This window comes from Ursus maritimus, unplaced genomic scaffold, assembly GCF_017311325.1.
Source record: "Ursus maritimus isolate PB19 unplaced genomic scaffold, ASM1731132v1 scaffold_14, whole genome shotgun sequence".
In the NCBI taxonomy this organism is placed as follows: Eukaryota; Metazoa; Chordata; class Mammalia; order Carnivora; family Ursidae; genus Ursus; species Ursus maritimus.
The window spans coordinates 40,701,502-40,719,645 of record NW_024423786.1 but is presented as its reverse complement, the minus strand read 5'-3'; the positions used below and the strand labels follow the sequence as shown (position 1 = coordinate 40,719,645).

At 53.0% G+C, this 18,144-nt stretch overlaps 1 protein-coding gene across 4 annotated transcripts in view; it reads right to left on the bottom strand.

Moving 5' to 3' along the window:
• MAP4 (microtubule associated protein 4) overlaps positions 1-18,144 on the bottom strand; it is a 183,233-nt gene that overhangs the window by 4,197 nt on the left and 160,892 nt on the right. For 2 of the 4 annotated variants that reach the window (XM_040628887.1, XM_040628888.1), the window contains exons 9-17: positions 16,941-17,047; positions 15,968-16,183; positions 12,398-12,581; positions 11,729-11,788; positions 11,316-11,608; positions 9,836-9,949; positions 7,781-7,873; positions 1,959-2,040; positions 185-297 (exon numbers count right to left, since the gene is read on the bottom strand). In XM_040628887.1, coding sequence (XP_040484821.1) covers positions 185-297; positions 1,959-2,040; positions 7,781-7,873; positions 9,836-9,949; positions 11,316-11,608; positions 11,729-11,788; positions 12,398-12,581; positions 15,968-16,183; positions 16,941-17,047 — 1,262 coding nt within the window. The remainder of the gene's footprint in view (positions 1-184; positions 298-1,958; positions 2,041-7,780; positions 7,874-9,835; positions 9,950-11,315; positions 11,609-11,728; positions 11,789-12,397; positions 12,582-15,967; positions 16,184-16,940; positions 17,048-18,144) is intronic. The other 2 variants (XM_040628889.1, XM_040628890.1) reach the window with 2 other exon arrangements.

Genomic DNA, 18,144 nt, shown 5'->3' with positions numbered 1-18,144 from the left:
TCTTTACCTCTCCTGCCTCACTCAGGACTGATGATGGACACAGGGAGAAAACACAACGGTGTGGGGGAAACAGGACTCCTGACAATACTGAGGGGCGGTGACAGGCACCCAGCTGCTGGGACCCAGACTCCAGCTGCACCCCCCCACTCCTCCCAAGCAGCGTCCCCTGCTGCCCCATTGCTACCTTCACGGCCCCTCCTGCAGGCAGGTGGCCCACGTTATCGAGGGATCCCACCTTCGCCTGGGCCTTCTCCTTGAAGTTCAACTTCTGACTTTCAATCTTGACATCTCCTCCACCTGGAACCAAAAACCACCGGTCACATGGGCAAAGCCAGGAGGCTAAACAGGAATCCCAACGTGGCTAAGGACTCGCTATGTACCCAGTACAGACACCAACATGACCTGCTCCCAGTGGCTCTGAGGACAATGGAGGAAAGGACAGTGGACGGCGCTTGTCACACAGGGCTAATCTCAAAGCCGGGCTGACAATCTGCACTGGGCCGGCGGGAACGCCTCCACCGAGAACCGCAGGCCCGCCGCACAGCCTCCAGCCACGCCTCTCAGGGCACTGCGGGCACGTCTGCTTTAGGTTCTCTTGGCGATGTAACAACTCCTCTGACTGACGGGGGGTACGGGGCGCCCCAGCTTCCTTTCAGTCTACGAATGCCCTGCCCGTCAGGGTCGGGATCCTGGCTTCACAGCTGCAAGAGCCGATACTGGAGAAGAGTGACTTGCCCAAAGTCACTGTCAAAAGCTGGTGACGGGCAGAGACAGGATGGAAGTGTGGTCTGAGCTGTTTAACTGAGCCACACTGTAGTGACAAGAAGGAAAGTGGAAAGTGGCTTCTTTGTAGTGGAGGAGGAGGAGAGGCGGGAGTCCTCTCGGCACCAGTTGAGAAAGGCCCAGCCCGGCCCCGGGGCCCAGTGCCCAGTGCCCAGTGCCCTTGCGTGGTGGGGCAGGGAGGCGGCCTGCGAGCCAGGGCGAGGGGCAGGGAGGCGGCCTGCGAGCCTGGGCGAGGTTCAGAGCTCCGTGCCACAGGGCCGCCACAGGATCCAGGCCCAGACTGCTCTGGTGGGCCCACCCCTCTCCAGGCCCTGCAGCTTGGCTTCCCTGCGAGCCCACCCCTCACTCACGCGGCCGCCTCCTCAGCTCCCGTCCCAAACCAGAGCACCCAGCTTGCCTACACACCGGAGCCCTCCCCCCACGGCCCCCACCCGGGCCTCCTGTCAGTCAGCGGCCCTCGGGAGGGAGGGATCGCACAAGAGTGGGTTTTCCAGATAAAAGGGGAAAATGACAGGGAGTTAAGGGCCAAAATGTTCTGATCCTTTTAAACAGAACGCATTCTAAAATGGATGAGGACACTGTCGAGAGGGACGTGGCCCCCGGTGGCTGGCCTCCGAGAAGCCAGAGCCGCAGCCGAGCATGCCTACCCTCAGCTCTGCCCTCGCCCGGGGCCCGTGGCAAGGGCACAGCTGGGCTCAGGCCAGGCCGCGTTCCCGGCTGTTCGGGGGCGTCTGTGGGGGCGCCGGGCCCACCACACACCCGCTGCAGCAGAGACCCCCAGCCGCAGCCCAGGCGGCACCGCTGAGCGACTCTGAGACCGGCCAGAGCTGGCTGCCGAGGTTTCCCTGCCTCGGAGCAGCCCCGGCTCCTGCCCCGATGACTCTTTCGGCATCAGCTCCTGGCACGCGATCCGGGAGCGCCAGGCACGCGGCAGGTGCTCGAGACGGTGATGCCCGTGCCAACGGCAGCCTTTGCCACCTGCTCCCCTAAGAGCTTAGCACCCAGATCCCCTCCCTGACAGGCACTGAACTGCGTGGTTTCCATCGCTGCCTCCCGGGTGGGCGCGCGCGGCTCCGGGAATCTTTACGGAATGACCGAAGAGCAGGGGTGAAAGCCAGCGGTCTTGGCAGGACCGCACGCCCCAGGCATGCTGGGGTCAGGGGGGCAGCACTCACCAGGTTTGTGCTTGATGTTGGCCTTGGACCCACACTTGGAGGAGACCTTAGAGATGTCCACCTTCTTATTCTGAATCTGAACCTGAGAAACAAACCACAGAAACATCACTGCCTCAGAGCGAGGGTGTGTTTCAGGGCCTGCGGCCTCCGAGCCCACCTCCAGCCCAACCAAGCCAGCGTTCCCACAGTACCAGGACTTTCCCTCCCCGCCGGACCTGTGCATCCGCCAGGCAGCTCTTCTCCCATTTTTCTGAATCCAAATCTCCTAAAATGTCATTTTGTTCCACCTGAAATCTTACCTATCAACTCCTTGCTCAGAGACAACCTGGAATAGTGTTTTCATGTTCTCCGTCCAGTTCTTTTCAGCGCATTTTTCCCTCCTGGCTGGCTGCACAGGTATCTGTCTGTCTACGATTTGTACTCCTGCTTAATTCATGCTACAAGCATTTTCCCACAAAGTTGAGAAATGTAAAGATGGGACCACATAATCCTCTATCCTCTAAGATCTTACAAAAACCTAACCCATGCCTGATGGTGAACATTTGCTTTTTTTCTCATTTTTCACCATTGAAACCATGGCAGCAGCAGGGGCACCTGGGTGGCATAGTCAGGTGGCTGGGCATCTGACTCTCGGTTTCAGCTTGGATCTGTCAGGGATGTGGGATCGAGCCCCGTGTCAGGCTCCACACTCAGTGTGGAGTCTGCTTAGCACTCCCTCTCCCTCAACCCCATCCCCCTGCTCTCTCTCTAAAATAAATCTTAAAAAACAAAACAAAACACCACGGCAGCAATAAAAATCTTTGTGACTAGAAGTCATGGCAATTCTGATGACCCCTAAGCAGGATGCCCAGAACTTTGGTTACCTGCTCAAACGCTCAGACTGTATGCATTAAGGCTCTTAAACCATGAGGCCTAACTACTTTCCAGAAATGTGACAATGGACATCTACCACCGAGCTTAAGTGTGTGTCTCACCATATGCTCCCCACACTGGATATTCCCATTAAAAACAGTAACGCTCTTCCCGTAAGCAGCCTGAGGTGATCTCTGAAAATGGTTTGCTATTCACTTGGCCCAGAAAACCCTACAAAATCAGACAAATCAAGGGTTCAAACCTTCGCGTTCACTTTAAGAACACGTGTGAAATGGCCCAGGCCATCAAGAGCAGGCGTATCTGAAAGACGTCACTTTGCAGAAGCCATCGTGAGCCGCGCTGTGGCCATGATGGTGGAGTTGGTACGCGTGCCCAGGCCAAACGGCAGGGCTGGCCACAGGGTGGGTGGCCCAAGGGAGTGCTGAATTTTTACTGCACGTGCTTACACACGCGGAGAGTCCTGCTGAACTGAAGGGGCCAGACGCAGACTCTCCGGGCGCGGAGCGCACCAGGAGCACAAAGCCCCCAGGATGCGGCGCAGAACTTACGGACTCGCGGTCGCATTGCCCGCACACGAGATCTCCCTGCCACAGTGAGACGGGCCTCACTGAAAAGAGCAGACTGCTCCTAAACCAGAAGACGAGGCCGCACAGGAGAAAATGGGGTCTCAGAAGAAACTAAAGAAACAAAAACTTACGGCTTGAGAGTAAGTTCTGCATAAAATGCAAACAGAAATTAAAAAAACAAAAACCACCACCACCACGACTTCGCTCATCTATACGTGAGAACGGCTCAGTTTGGGGTGCTCTGCTCATTATTAAGGGCACTGACCACCATCGGCTGTGACATCTGGGCTCTCTCCCGAAGAGCCGTGCCCAGCGCAGTCGTGTCCGCGCGGAGCCCAAGCCGGCAGCCCGGGGCCCAACATCTGCAGCCACCAGGCGCAACCTGCAGGCCCCGCAAGGCCTTTGCCTAATCGGACATTCTGCCCACCGCTGGTGAGTCATCGGAAGGGTGAACAGCCTTTTATCAGACTCGAATCCCGCCGGGGTGAACGTCCTGCACCTGGGACCGAGGGCACGTGTTTCCCATCAGCTACAGTGGGCACTGGGTTCTGGGATGAAGATTCCAGGGTCCCTGTGACTGACCCAGCTGCTCCTCGGTCCTGTGGAAGAGCCTGGCTTTCCACCGCAGTCAAGTCCTCCAGGCAGGGGCCCAGGGAGCCCTGCCAGCAGGTGCCACACCCTCTGGTGGGGCTTCATCACCTTCTAGGACCCTGTCTCCCTTTCTTCAGTGTCAGGAAATACTGTTTCCGTTGTACTGCAAGAGAACACAGGCGATGCCTACTGCATTTCCATGTGCGCACCCACAGCCCAGGGCCTGCCACAGGGTAACTTCCCACAATCCTCACTTGCTTCAGCCACCCTCACTCTCTGCTCGTGCTGCTCCCTAGCCTAGCAGGCCCACTGCATTCTCCTCCCTGGCCTTCGAAGCCCAGCTCAAGGGCCACCTTCTCCAAAGCCTCCCCAGGCTCTAGCTTCACTCCGCCTCTTCTTCACATCATCTCTCCAAGGGCCACCAGCATCAAAAGGACACTAACTGCGTCACGTGTTCGGGAATCATTCACGAAGGACCTACCACCCTCACGACACCAGCTTCTGCTTTGTCTATTTCCAATGAGGCTGTGATTCTCTCTCAACGGGAACACAGGGAAGTACTTTGCCCAACCGAACGCCTGGCAGCCCCTGGAACCACGACAAACGTGTCCTGCAGCAGCGGGGCGAGCGTGTCTCGTGCCAGCCCCCAGACGCCGTGAGCAGCTCCGGAGCTCCCTCGCCCAGGTTTGGTTTGGAGCGCGCGCCTTTCCCAGGCCGGCGTCGTGCAACCGAGCCAGCACTTCTTTACTCCTTGCCTGGTCCTCAGGGGAAGCAGCTGACGAGGGGCAAGTCTGCTTTACACACGTGCTCCAGCCACGGATGGAGAAGGAGGGAGTCTCACCACAGCACAGCTGCTGACGCACGGGTCTAGGTACTGGCCGTCAGAGGACGTGCCTCCTGACGGAAACACCACCGCTCCCTACAAAAGTCTTGCAAAAATCGGCAGGGGCGGGGGGGATCAAACCTGAATCAATTTAAAGACTATCGAGGGACAACGGAATACGCGAATGAAACCACGGGGGTGTAATCAGCACAATCCAGATTCTAGAACAAGCTACTTGGTTTACTCCTGAAAAATACTGCTATAAAAAAATTGAAGGGAGCCCACAGAGTAAAAGAAACCTCAGATTATAAAAGAGACACAACAACCAATCACAATTTATGGACCTTCCTTGTGTTCTGACTGAAGTAGGCAAACCTGTTTAACACATCAGTAGTTTTACACACACACATAAACACACGTACACTAAAGACTTCCTTTAAAGTTATAAACGGAATATCTGCAGATGAACGATGTATCTAGGACTGGCTTCAAAACAGTCAGGGTGGGCAGACACAGATAGATGGGACACAAGGAGGGGCACCTGGCTGGCTCGGCAGAGCCAGCGACTCTTGACCTCGGGGTCTTAATTTTGAGCCCCCTGTTGCGTGTAGAGATCACTTAAAAAAAAAAAAAAAGACTGGCTACAAGGATAATCAATGAAGCTGGGTAAAAGGTATATCCAGCTCACTGTAGTATTTTTTTTCCTATTTTTGTATGTATTTGAAATTTTTTTATAATTACAAATTTTAAAAAGTATAAGTGTCCCCCTCACTTCACGAGGCCCACCACATCTGAGATGAGGCTCTCCCTCCTGAGGCTGGTATGGAGAGAAGCCACAGTCCCTTCCAGACAACCCGCCCCGTCCTGTGCTCCCTTGGCCACTCGCCTCCACTCAATGCTTCTGGAGCCACGTGCCGCTTCCCTGGCCTAGGACGTGTGTTTCTCAGATGTCCCCTCCCCAGCGCAGCCCGACCGCCGGCAGAAGCCGTGCCGCCCCTGTGGTCCTCTCGCCGCACCACCAACCCCGGCATCCCTGCACCTCGTTCTAGCTATTCGCATGGTCTGCCCCCCCAGCCTGGGACGCCCCGCAGCCCCCAGAGCCAGCGGTGGAGGCTGCTAAGACGACACAGTCACCAGGTCTAAGAACCCATCACACACGAGGGTGAAACGGAAGAAAGATGGTCACAACTTCTTAAATCGGGGGAGAAAATCTGCTCCGTCCCCTGCCCTCACATGCCCCTGGCTCTCAACAAGGGGGACGTGTGTCTGTGTGCCGGGCCGCTCTGGAGCACTCCCTGGGGTCCTGCTCCAGGCCTCTCCTCCAGGTGTTAGCCTCAGAATCTCCATCCAGGAGGGGACGGGGTTTGTGTGTGACGTGTGACACTGCTCGCCTGCACAGCGGGCCTGCTCTTTCTCCATTGCATGTTTACCTGGGGTGGCTTCACGGAGGGGCCGAGGGAAGGAAGGACAGGCCTCCGTGCACGCGGCTACCCTCCTCCTCCCGCCCGCACACGCTGCTCCCCGGCGGTCTCCCAACGCCCTGCTGTCTCAGGACGCCTCCTGCGATAAAATGCTTCCAGGGCGCCTGGTGCTCAGTCAGTTCAGCGGCCGACTCTTGATTTAGGCTCAGGTCGTGAGACTGAGCACAGAGTCTGCTTGTCCCTCTCCCTCCTGCTCGGTCATCGTGTGCTCCCCCCAGCTCACGCACTCTCTCTCTCGTATAAAACCTTTTTTAAAAAATGGTTTAAAAAAATCTTGAAGTCACATGTGAGCAGTGTGGGAAGAGCACAGTAGGGGATAATGATGCCTGTTTTCCGAGCTCGTGCATACACAGCACACCCTACTAAACGCATTTCTGTCACACACGCAATGACCAAGGCCTTCAGAATCCCCCGCTCACCTCCTGTTTTCACCTAGGCCAAAAGCCCGGAAGGCAAAGCTAAAGCCGCTGGCTACCCGGGGCCCTCGTAAGCTGACCTCCACCACCTTAACTAGATACGGTCTTTAAACGCTTCACCCACTTCAGCTGATCCCACCCCAGGCCGGCTCCCGTCAGGCCAGCTACCAAGCCGGCCAGGGGCATTCCACCTGCGTGTCACGGACGCGGCTTCTGCCCCTGCCAGAAGAGCCATGGGTGGGGAAGTGACTGGAAGGAGCTGCAGTAAGGGGGCTTGTGGGGCGAGAAAGGGAAGCCCTGAGGCGGATTTCCCACAACAGAACTGGGTGGGGGGTGCTGGTAAGCCACGTGCAGGATAGCGTGGCCGCTGGGGGGCAGGAGGGACAGAGCCTGAAAATGAACGGGGTGAGCAGCGCACGACTCAGCCCAGTTCAGGGCAGTAAGGAGAAGGAAGGGAGTGAGCAGGATGACAGAGCAGGACGGGCTCCCTCACTCCGGGGCGGGGAGAGAAGCGGGTGAGGAGCAGTGAAGGCGGAGGCCGCACGCGGCGGCCCCATCACACACGTCCCTCTGGCGTGTGCTGGAGTCATGCCTGCCTCTGCACGGTCACAGGGACACGTGGAAAGTGTTAACACTGCACCAGGGCCTCCCTGCTAGCCAGAGTCACCTGTGTCCCCAACACAGAGCTTAGGGCCGGCACAGAAGGGCAGCATGATGAAGGGATGCCTGGACGAAGGAAGGAAGGGGACAAAGAGAAAAGGAGAGGCTGAGGGAATAAGAGGAGGAAGGACTCAGAAAGGGGAAAAGTGGGGGTAAGAGAGCAGACAGGAAAGAGGGGTGAGAAGATGCCAAGTGGGCGTCACTGGGTTTTTGTATTTAGGGGTTTCCCAGAAACAGCCAGTCTAAACACACCGGAGCACTGAGGCCTCCCCTCACTTTGCTAGCCTGCGTCCGGAAGGAAGCCCCAGGCCAGGATGCCGTGGTCCCGTCAGCGCGGGCAGGTGGCCCTCTCCCCAGTGCGCCCCACAGGGGGCTGGGCCTCAGACGCCAGCTGTCCAGAGCTCATACTTACATTACCACCTCCAGGGACATGCTTAATATTGTCCTTGGAACCACACTTGGACTGAATATGGCTGTAGCTCACTTTTTTCGAGACTATCTGGACCTGGAGTGTTAGAGAACAGAAAAAAACAACACAAAGGGAGAGGGCTGGTTAGAACCGACAAAGGGCAGGCAGTGAGTCCACACGTGATCACAGTGGCCAACAGAGTGTTGTTACAACTCCGCCCCCACCTGCAGCAGCACCGCTGTGGAGAAGCGCAGGGGAAGGAATGTGAAGGAAGCAGGAAAGGGAGTGAAGACAAGAACACACAACACGAGGACAGAAGCAGAGGCTGCACAAGGGCCAATGGTCCTCCTCACTGCTCCTCGGGGCTGGGCTGCGGTTCACGAGGCCCAGCTAGGAGCACGCCCCGGATGCCCAGCCAGGCACAGCCCGGCTCCTGCTCCCGCCAGCTCTCTCCCCGAGGGGACTCCTCTCTGCAAGGGTCCTGCTCATCTGGACTGGTTCTCACCAAGCTTGGCCCTTCCCTTAAATCTGGGGCTGGGAACTGCGGCAGCCAGACCCACTCTGGGAGGCAAAGGCCGCTCCGAGAATCACCAGGCCGCTGGCTCACGGGGCACAGATCTGACACAGGAGGGAAGGGACATCACAGCTCAGTTATAAAGGCAAATGGACCAGAGGCCGCTGGACCTGCCATGCAGAATCCCGACGCCAGGGGGAGCGCGGGCCACAGGCTCGGCAGGCAGCTCCACACTCCACAGACGGGCTGTTTGTCTCCAGGCTGGAGTGAGCACAGGACAAGTGAGCTTCTGGTCTAGACTTTTTTTCAACTCAAGGGTAAAACACTTCCCTCAATCCTCCAGATGCCCAATCCTGTGCCCTGTGAGTTTCACGCGCAGAGAGAAGCGGCTCCAAGCAGGGCTGCAGTGGTGCATAACGGGGTGCCAGGGGTGGGGGGGGCACGACACTGCACACTGTAGTGCTTATGAATGGCTCTCCCTGGAACGCAGCCACACAAAGGCCCAGGCTCTAAGGGCTGGAACAAAGAATTCTCTTTGAGCCTTCTGAAAAAGAAACAGTTGCCAGCTTCCTTCCTTCCTTTGCTTCAGAGCCCTTCAGAAATGAAGCAGGCAGGCCCCAAGCCGAAGAGTTTTCCACAGAGCGGAGAAGTCCACCCCGAGAAATTCCGACCCAGATACCTCACGGTTTTGTGCCTTCTTTACAATGTCAGTGATGAATAACTGGTTAGCGAACCATTTCCTAATGAAACCCTGCTCTGAACCAGAGCCCCCAAGGACCTCTAGGAGTCACCTGGAAGCCTTGCCGACTGTACACATTCCCTGGGCTGAGACCGCCCATCCTGGTCCCTGAGAGCGGGAGGTCAGGCTCCTCTGGCAGCCCGTGGCTGGAGAGACCACCCACCTGCAACAGCTAAGGGAAGAAGGTTCCCACAGCCAGCAGGAGGGGCCTGGTTCCAGGATGTGGAGGCAAGAGGAAAGAGCCCAGAGTTTCCGCTTACCTGCGCAATTCCTAGGCTGAGTGGGTTTCTAGAGGGAATGAGCATCCACACTTTCAGAGAGCAGGTGACTTGGGGAACCAGGGCAAATGAAGCTATCTCCACAGCCAGCATGTTATGAAAGCGGCCTTCTAGGTCAGTCTAAAGCACCAGGGCTCCAGGGTTCCTGGTGCTGGGAAGGAGCCAATGCCACGTCTCCCTGTGGCAGCACCTGGGTGCTCGGTGTGTGTGTTTTGCGTGCAAAATGGGTGGGGTTTCACATGAAGGTCAGTGTGAAGGAAGTGGCTTGAACGTTTTTGGATCCATGTTATCCGGATGAATAAATATTCCCCAAGGGGTAATGGGCTCCCAACTCGGTTAACTGTCGGGGTTAATAGAAAAATTTTTCTGATGGCTGAGTCATCAAACAAAGAGGAGGGTATGCAGGGGCGAAGGAGAAACTAGTTAAGGACAGGGAAAAAGTGCAATAGAAGGGAAAGTGACTCAGGCTGGAAGAAACAGTTTATCATCTTTCACCTTCAAGAGGTAAAAGTCTACATAAAACTCACTTTCCCAGCAGGTGGTCTCTGCGCACTCGCAATGGGACCGGCTGTTTTAGCGACTGCGTTAGGTTCAGGCTTTCGAGCCGGAGCAGATGCCTCTGTTTTTTTCTCTACTTTGGCCTGGATGGAGATAAAGGGAGGGCACATTTCAAACCAAGAGGGTAAGAGCCCAAATGCCAAGAAGGGAAGAAAGCTGTAGGGGACTCGAATCCAGGCCAGGCCGCCAGGCAGAAGCAGGTCACCCGTGCTCCTAGGAAAAAAACACCATTTTCCAGGGTAGACCAGCCAGGGGGAAGAGCTGCAGACCAAAGTCTTGAGACCCGGGGAAGGGATCAAGATAGCATTCACAGAGAGAAGGCGGGAAGGAGGGCTAAGTCAGTGAATTCTCTTTGGAGTGTGTTTTCCAATCACGATGCCCTCCCACTCAGTGTCCCACCCCAAGGAAGCCGCCAAGTCAACAGGAGCCACAACCGACGCTGGGAAGCGTCACACCACTCAGGTATGTTGGAGCAGAAAACAATTCAATCACCAGGCCGAGTCACTCAACTTCCCACCAAGACCACCTGCAACTTTTGCTCAAGGAAAGCGTAAGGAGAGCTCAGGAAGGGGGAGATGGGTCATGCACTAGGTACGCCAGAGCCGCAGCCTCTTAGCGAAAGCAACTCTCAGGCCCTTTTTCCAGACTACTCTCAGTCTGCCATCAGTGTTTTCCAAAAGTACCAGGATTCTGCCTCATTTTGGACCCTGTTCAACTTTTTTAAGGTTCTGGGTTGAAGCAAATTAAGCTGTCCTACCCTGAGTGGGAGGAGTGGTGGTTTAATGCTACAGAATCACATAGGAAATGAGAACGTTTCTGCTCCAAGGACTTTGGGACGTTCGCTACCACTTTTTCATACACCAAAGTCCCACTGTTCTAATAGCTGACAAATAATTCTGGGATGGATGCAACCAGACAGTCCTTAAGAGTGAAGCGCCGGGGCCTGCCCTGCCATCACAATTCCCCACGGCAGCCCTTGTGATTAGGAAAGCGGGAGGCCTGCAGCAGCGAGTCCTCCCGGCCACGAGAGGACGCCCTACCCTCTTTCAGGCAGAAGACCCCCCCACATCAATGCTTCCACCTCCTACAGGTCCCGCCGCTCAGACATCGCAGGGGTAGGGAGCAGTCCAATCTCTCACCTTCGCACAGTCTCACAGTCCTCCTCTGTCTTGTTAAGGAGAAGAACCCTTTTGCCTCCAAACAAAAATGTAAGCCTAAATCCCAAAATACAGAACAGGAGCCCCTCTGATGGGGACGGGAAGAGAAAGCCTGCTGCTGAGACCTGGAGCCCAGGCTGAAAGTCCCTGGCACTGAATCCAGCGTCCCCATCGCCCTTCTTTGGTGGGCACCTGGGGCTGATGTGAGGACACGCCTGGGGAAGAGCGGATGGGTGTGGCAGCAGAAGAAGCAAGGGCTGGCATGCCAAGACCCCCAGCTCCCTGGACTCACCCGGCCTCCTCCAGGCTGGTGCTTGATGTTTTCCGTGGAGCCAACCTTGGAGCGGACATTCTTCAGATCAGGGGCAGAAGCGTTGGTGGACAGGCGGCTCAGCCTCGGGGCAGAGGAGCTGGGCTTGGCTGACGTGGGCTTCTTGTCTGAGGAAGGAGTCCCAGAGGGCCGGGGAGGGGTGGGTGTGGGCTTGGCTCGGCTGGGAGCCACCCCTGCCACAGGGGCGGCCCCAGGGACAGTGGTGGTTTTCTTCACGGAGCTGGTGGACGTGCTCTTGGAGCGACTCAAGTCAGCTGCAAAGGTAGGAGTGAGAGAGAACAAAGGTTCAGGGGGAGCGAGCAAAAGGGAGCCTTAGAGCCTCAGACAGGTAGAGTTTATTTTAGGGTTCCACGAAGTAGGGGACAGGGTGTTACCTGGTGCAGACTTGGTAGCTGTCTTCTTCATGTCTGCAGGTTTCCCCTCAGTCTTGATGGCTGCACGAACACACACAGTTTGACACTTAGTGTTGAACAAACTAACCTAGTGAACGGCTCATCCAATCCTCAGTCATTCATTCATTCAACCATTCCTGAGTATGGCCCTTTCGGGCCATGGGCTGTGCTAGTCTCTGGGAATAAATGGGAGGCGGCAATTAGCCAGCCAGGTAAAGACTGTGGCCTTCCACAGCATACACAGCCACCCACTCTATCTCATTCTTTTCTACAGCCTTGCCAGTGCCTTCCACGTAGCCTCGGAAGTGGGGTATCAGTACAGGCCAGTGGAACTGAACTACCTATCTCCTGTCACGTATGCCCATGACCACGATGTGCTGAGTGCTACGATGTTACTAAGAAATGAACAGCAAATCCTACCTGGCACTCCATTAGAATCCCTTTCACTCAAGAATCTTCTGAGTATACATACTTGCTAAGCTCATGTGGAGATCAAGGATTCACTTTTCAAAGTACCCCATTAAGGACGGGTGCACGAACAGGGGTGCACAGCTTTCTGTGATGCTGGCTGGAGCTACTGGCTGGGGCAAAGCCAAGGCCCCAGCCTTCTCCCCACTGCTTCCCACAGAAGTGAAGGGTGACAGTACTCACCGGTGGGCCTCTTGGGCACGGGCGTGGGGGGGCTCCGACTGCTTGGCCCAGCTGAGGCAGGACTGGCAGCAGCTGTGGCTTTCGGAACGGTCTGGGTGCTCTTGGAGCCAGGCCTGAGGGCTGGAGCAGAGGCCGGCTTGGATGGTGAGGCCCGCTTCTCCACGATCTTTGCCTCTGCGGCAGGCTGGTTAACAGGGAAGTGGAAACAAGAGCTGCGGGTCAGCAGGAGCCCCGGGAAATCAGCAGACACCAGAACACCGGGGCACTGTGGATCTCACTGATGGGGCACTCACTGACAGGACAGCTGATGCTGCTCTAAGATCTAAGTCCTTCAGACAAAGTGAGAAACGGGCCCCGCAGGGAGCTGTGCCAGCTGGAGTCAGGAAACGGGGAGTCTAACCATCTCAGTCCAGCCTGGACCAGTGAGAATGAACAAACCGGAAAGTAATACCACATCACAAATGCAGTTTGTCTCAGGACCTCATGTATTTAAATACATGAAATACATCACTATTCGATTACTTGACCAAAGACAGATAAATACATAAACAAGACAAAAAATTAAAAATTAAGTTTAATCGAATTCAGTCCTTCTTTTGGCTAAGATGCACCCAGTGAATGCTGGGTTAGGGCCGCAAACGGCGAGAACACTGGCTTCACCAGTCAGATCAGAAGCTTGAGCTGCAACCCCAGTCAGGCCCCCAATTCACAGTGTGTTCCTGAGCAAATCACAGAGCCTGTCTGGGCTTTATTTCCTCAGTCGGATAAAGGAGGTCGAATAGCAGGTCTCTGGGGACCAGCTTTGATGCTATGTGGTGTTAGGGATCAGAGGAGGAGTAGTCTCAGAGCACAGGCACGTCAAGACCGGGTGGGCGGAGCGGGGAGGCCTGGCCACCAGAGGGGATAAGAAGCACTGATGTCACAGCTGTGACTGAGAGCAAAAGGGAAAAGGCTCCCAAGTGCAGATACTTGGCATCTGGGTCACTCCAGACCCTCTTCCAGGGAGGCTGGGCACATCACCACTAGTAAGGAATCAATTTAGTCTGGTTTCTACAGGAATAGAAGTACCAAGTTACTCAAGAGAATAAGCCAAATCATAGACACAGTGGATCCAGCTCTTTTACGCCAAGAGAAATGGCCACACAGGCTCGTATGTTGGTGGAGACAAGCAGGATTCAGCTTAAATGGAAAATCAGCTAAGGAGATGCTCAGAAATTAAGGGCTGGCATCCAATTCAAGTCTAACCCTGAGACTGCAGGGTAATGACCACTTCTACAAATGAAGTCCCTAAGTATGGAAGGAGGAACCCTAAGGCTGGACTTGGGAGGAACTGGTTCAGGTACCAGCTCTGTTTGGAATAGAGTGTAGGATTTTGTGCAGAGAGATCCTTCCTGCCGGCTCTAAGATCCAGGTATAAACCAGACACTCTCTGAGGTCTCCTTCAAATTCTCAATATTAGGACTGTGATTCAGAATAATCTACCAGGGTCTTATTTTGCTAATAATAGTGATGAAATAAGTTGGAAAAAAAGGTATTAGGGATAGAGAACTCTAACATATAGGTGACATCCTTGACTTAAGTCAGGCTCTTGGCTTCAGCAAGCCATAGAACCAGCCTGCTTTCAGAACTGCAGTTACTCCGCTGTTTCTCAATTTACACTGTCTTCTCTACCAGAATCCTGGATCCACTTATTTTTTCTTTTTTTTTTTTTAAAGATTTTATTTATTTATTCGACAGAGATAGAGACAGCCAGCGAGAGAGGGAACACAAGCAGGGGGAGTGGGAGAGGAAGAAGCAGGCTCCCAGCGGAGGAGCCTGATGTGGGGCTCGATCCCATAATGCCGGGATCACGCCCTGAGCCGAAGGCAGACGCTTAACCGCTGTGCCACCCAGGCGCCCCTCACTTATTTTTTCTAAGTTTTTTTTTCCCCTTTGTTTGCTTCTTCAATCTTTCTACCAAAATAAGGATAAAAATAAATTTTCTTATGGGGCGCCTGGGTGGCTCAGTCATTAAGCGTCTGCCTTCGGCTCAGGGCGTGATCCCGGAGTCCTGGGATGGAGCCCCACATCAGGCTCCTCCACTGGGAGCCTGCTTCTTCCTCTCCCACTCCCCCTGCCTGTGTTCCCTCTCTCGATGACTGTCTCTCTCTGTCAAATAAATAAATCTTTCAAAAAAATAATATAAATAAATAATTTTCAGTAGACTTTAGTTTTTAATCAACTGTTCTCAAAATATTTTCATGTGTTGCATAGCTAAAAGACAAACAGCAGTAATAAGTGGAATGCATATCGCCTTTTCAGGTCAGCTGTATCTCAGAATGCTGTTTAACAGCTGCATGGCAAAAGCCAGGCAAGAACAGTGTTGACAGAGACCCTGAGCATCACGGTTGGAGTCAGCCCCAGGTTCAAATACTGGCTCTGCTACTTACTAGCACTGGATCTTAGGAAGGTTATTTCACTAAGCTATAAAATGAGAATACTAATACCCACATCAGGGGTTGTTGAGAGAGAGAATCAAAGGAATTAACTTATATAAAGGAACCAGTAGAGGACACTTCATGGTTGTTACTGCAGAGTGAAATTTCACTAGACCACCCCCCACCTGCCGTCTTCTGTCTGCCCCAGGATTTGCCGTGCCAGGGCTCCAGTCATCCTCCCTCTGCCCTCTTATGCAAATAAGTTGTCTTCTCACGATCAAGAAAAGCAGTCAACTGGGTAAATGAGGAGGGTCAGAAAGCTACATATTTTATCATTCTTAGTCTATGATAGGATTTCTCAGTTTCTTGGCCAGGTTCCAACCTAGACTACAATTCCTAGGTTCCACCCATTTCCTTTACAAGATTAGATGATACACTAACATTTTAACATGGGAAACTATTGCCCACCATGAATTTAAAGGGTAATACTGAGCTGACTGAAAGGCCCTTCTCAAATAAAACAAGATGTTAAGGAAAGCGGCCAGAGACTCCAGCTGCCTTTCTAGAACAATCCTGTTGAGGCCACTCCTGCTCCAAATTGACTGGTTTCTGGGCAGTAATGTGTGGGTGACCTGGAAAACTGAAAACCTGCAGGGGGAGCCCAGGGAGAGAGGCCCAATGTCAAAAGCAAAGGAAGTTGTCACATGTTGCTGGAACCTACAGAGATCAGCTAGAAGACCTTATCCAAAAAAGGAACAGGCAAAACCCACTTCTGCCAGAGGATTAAAGAGAAAGACAAGGAATCGAATTCGGGGAATCTGAGGTGGGAACTGTACCAAAAAGTACGTGACAGTAGGTGGAGGAGGGCAAACTGGCTAACAAGTGCTCAAACCGGGGAAGAGTGAGGAGGAGCTGGGAGGAAGAAGAAACCCAAGCAGATGTTGTGTTGCCTCCCGGCAGGGCAGACAAACATACAGAGTCTGAAAGGCCCTCAGAGGTTATGGCTGCACTGTGGGCCCCCAAGATTTTCAAGTCGCCTTTCTCCCCGTCCCCCAATTCCACCAGCTTGACTGCACTGCCTGGTAGCAATGAGAGCGATCCAACACTCGGCGGGGAGCACGTCTCCCTGGCACAGGCTTCAGTGGCTACTTACCTTGGGTTTTGCGTCTTTTGCAGGCAAGGTGGAAGGCCTGGCAGTGGCGGCCGCAGGGCGTTTGGGTGGGGCAGCCGGCACTAAGCCTGCAGCGAGGCTCATGGGTTTTTTATTCGACCCACCAAAGGTGGTGGGAGCTGGCTGCTTAGGGAGAGGAGTGGGCTGAGTTTTGGCTTTCGATGTTGAAGTCTTTGCAGGCTGCGTGGTGGCCAAAGGCTTTAAGTTGATGTGTTGTTTTGTTTTGTTTTTAAAGTCAACATCAAACACACAGACAAAAATAAAAACAAATTAAAAAAAAGTATAAATTGCACAATTCAAAGTAAAATGATAAGCAATGAAGATATATGCAACTGAAAAGCGGCATTCCGTTCTTCTGAGCTTGGTAAGAAGCCATGAGAAAGGTAAAGAAAATTGGGAACTCATTCTTAATGACAACGTCACAACTTCCAGCCGTTTGGTACCTGAAGACTTAAATTCAGCGATGGCTTGAAACAATTAACTAACTTTTGGTGGCTGCAATAATCCTATGAAGAAAAGTCACCAGCTCATGATTAAACGGTCTGTATTTGTACCTTGCTAGGGCAACAGCGGCAGGGTTTTAGGACCACACTGAAGTTCGGCATTTGTCTTCTGCACCGAACACCAGTCAGTTGCCTGAAGCTTTCAGAATCTACTTCTGAAGAGTTCTGCAAATCCCGTTATTGTTGTTGTTAAGGGAAGCAGAAACCGCCTCTACAGAACATTCCTACACGTATTCAAGATAATGGGGTCAAAGGCAGAGATTTTAAAAGCTGAGTTAGGTTACTATGGTAAAATAGGAATATAAAATATTTTCTAAGAATGTCCAAAATTGGGGAAGGACTACTAATAGCTCAGAAAAAGGAAATTTCATTCATGGTTCAAGCAATAATAGCAGAAGATACGGTTCTAAGAAATGGTAGCAGGAGAAGATAACCCACCACTTTGTGCCTACCTTTGTTTTCTTCTCTGGGCTTGGTGGGAGCTCCTTGTTTGGAGGGGCAGTGATGTCATTTCCGGTCACACTCCCAGCAGGCCGTCCTTCTTCTGGCTTACTTATTCCTAAGTGGGGGTAAAGTCATGCTAAGCAGATGTTTTTCATACCCATTTTGAAAAAGCAAGTCTTAGGAGAGACAGACCACTGACTAGCACTCCATTCTGAAGAAAATCCACAGGGCTGTGCTCTGAAATGTGGACAAGACTCCCAGGTTCCTCTCATTGTGACAGGACCGTTTTAGATTCCAGAGATTCAGGCAGCCTGTCCCTGCGGAGAAGCAACCTAAGTGGGATTTGCACAAATGACCAATGGAAGGAAATGGCCCTTAAAGTTTGGTTTTCCTTCCCTGGAGAATGGCAAAGGGGTTCTGTCACCCAACCACTAACTCCCGCAGCACACAGGGGACAAAAACCTCTTCTACTAGAGTTTATCTCTTGGAATAAAGGTTGCTGAAGATGGGATAAGAGCCAGAAGATCATCCAATGTCCTCCCCTTACTTCCTTTCCCTGTAAAGCACCACTTTATGGAGGATGTGAGATTAACCTGATCTGGTTCTAGCAGTGACCCAAATTTCCAACAAGCCTGAGGAGACCCATGAAATCAGACCCAAGGCCAGAAATAAAGTCTACGCCTAAGGCGAGGCCCAGCAGCACCACCGTGGGGTGTAACTCCAGATTTCAATAGGGCTACGCCTGAATGCACTTAGACACCATGAAATGTATAACCTGGGTGTGGGAAAGGCCTTTTTGAGTGGCACACAATCCAGAAGCCACAAATCAGTCTGACTAAGGAAAAACTAAAAAAAAAGGCAATGTGGCCAAAAAAATAAAAAAGAGAAAAAGGAGAAAAAAAAAAAAAGAAAATGATAAGGAAAGTCAGAGAGCAGACAATAAACAGGAAAAAAAAATACTGAGCATCACATCAAAGACAAAGAGCGTGTTATATACATTACGCCTATAAATCACTAACTCCTATAAAAGCCAACAACCCACTGGAATAACGGCCTAAAGATTCTGAACCTAGTTTGCAGAAAAATAAATATGAATCGAAATACAAACTGAAAATAAGATGCCCAAATTTTCAGAGAAATGAAAATTAAAACCACACTGAGATGCCATTTTTAACCTAACATATTGTCAGAAGTCCTACAAGGTGAAAACAG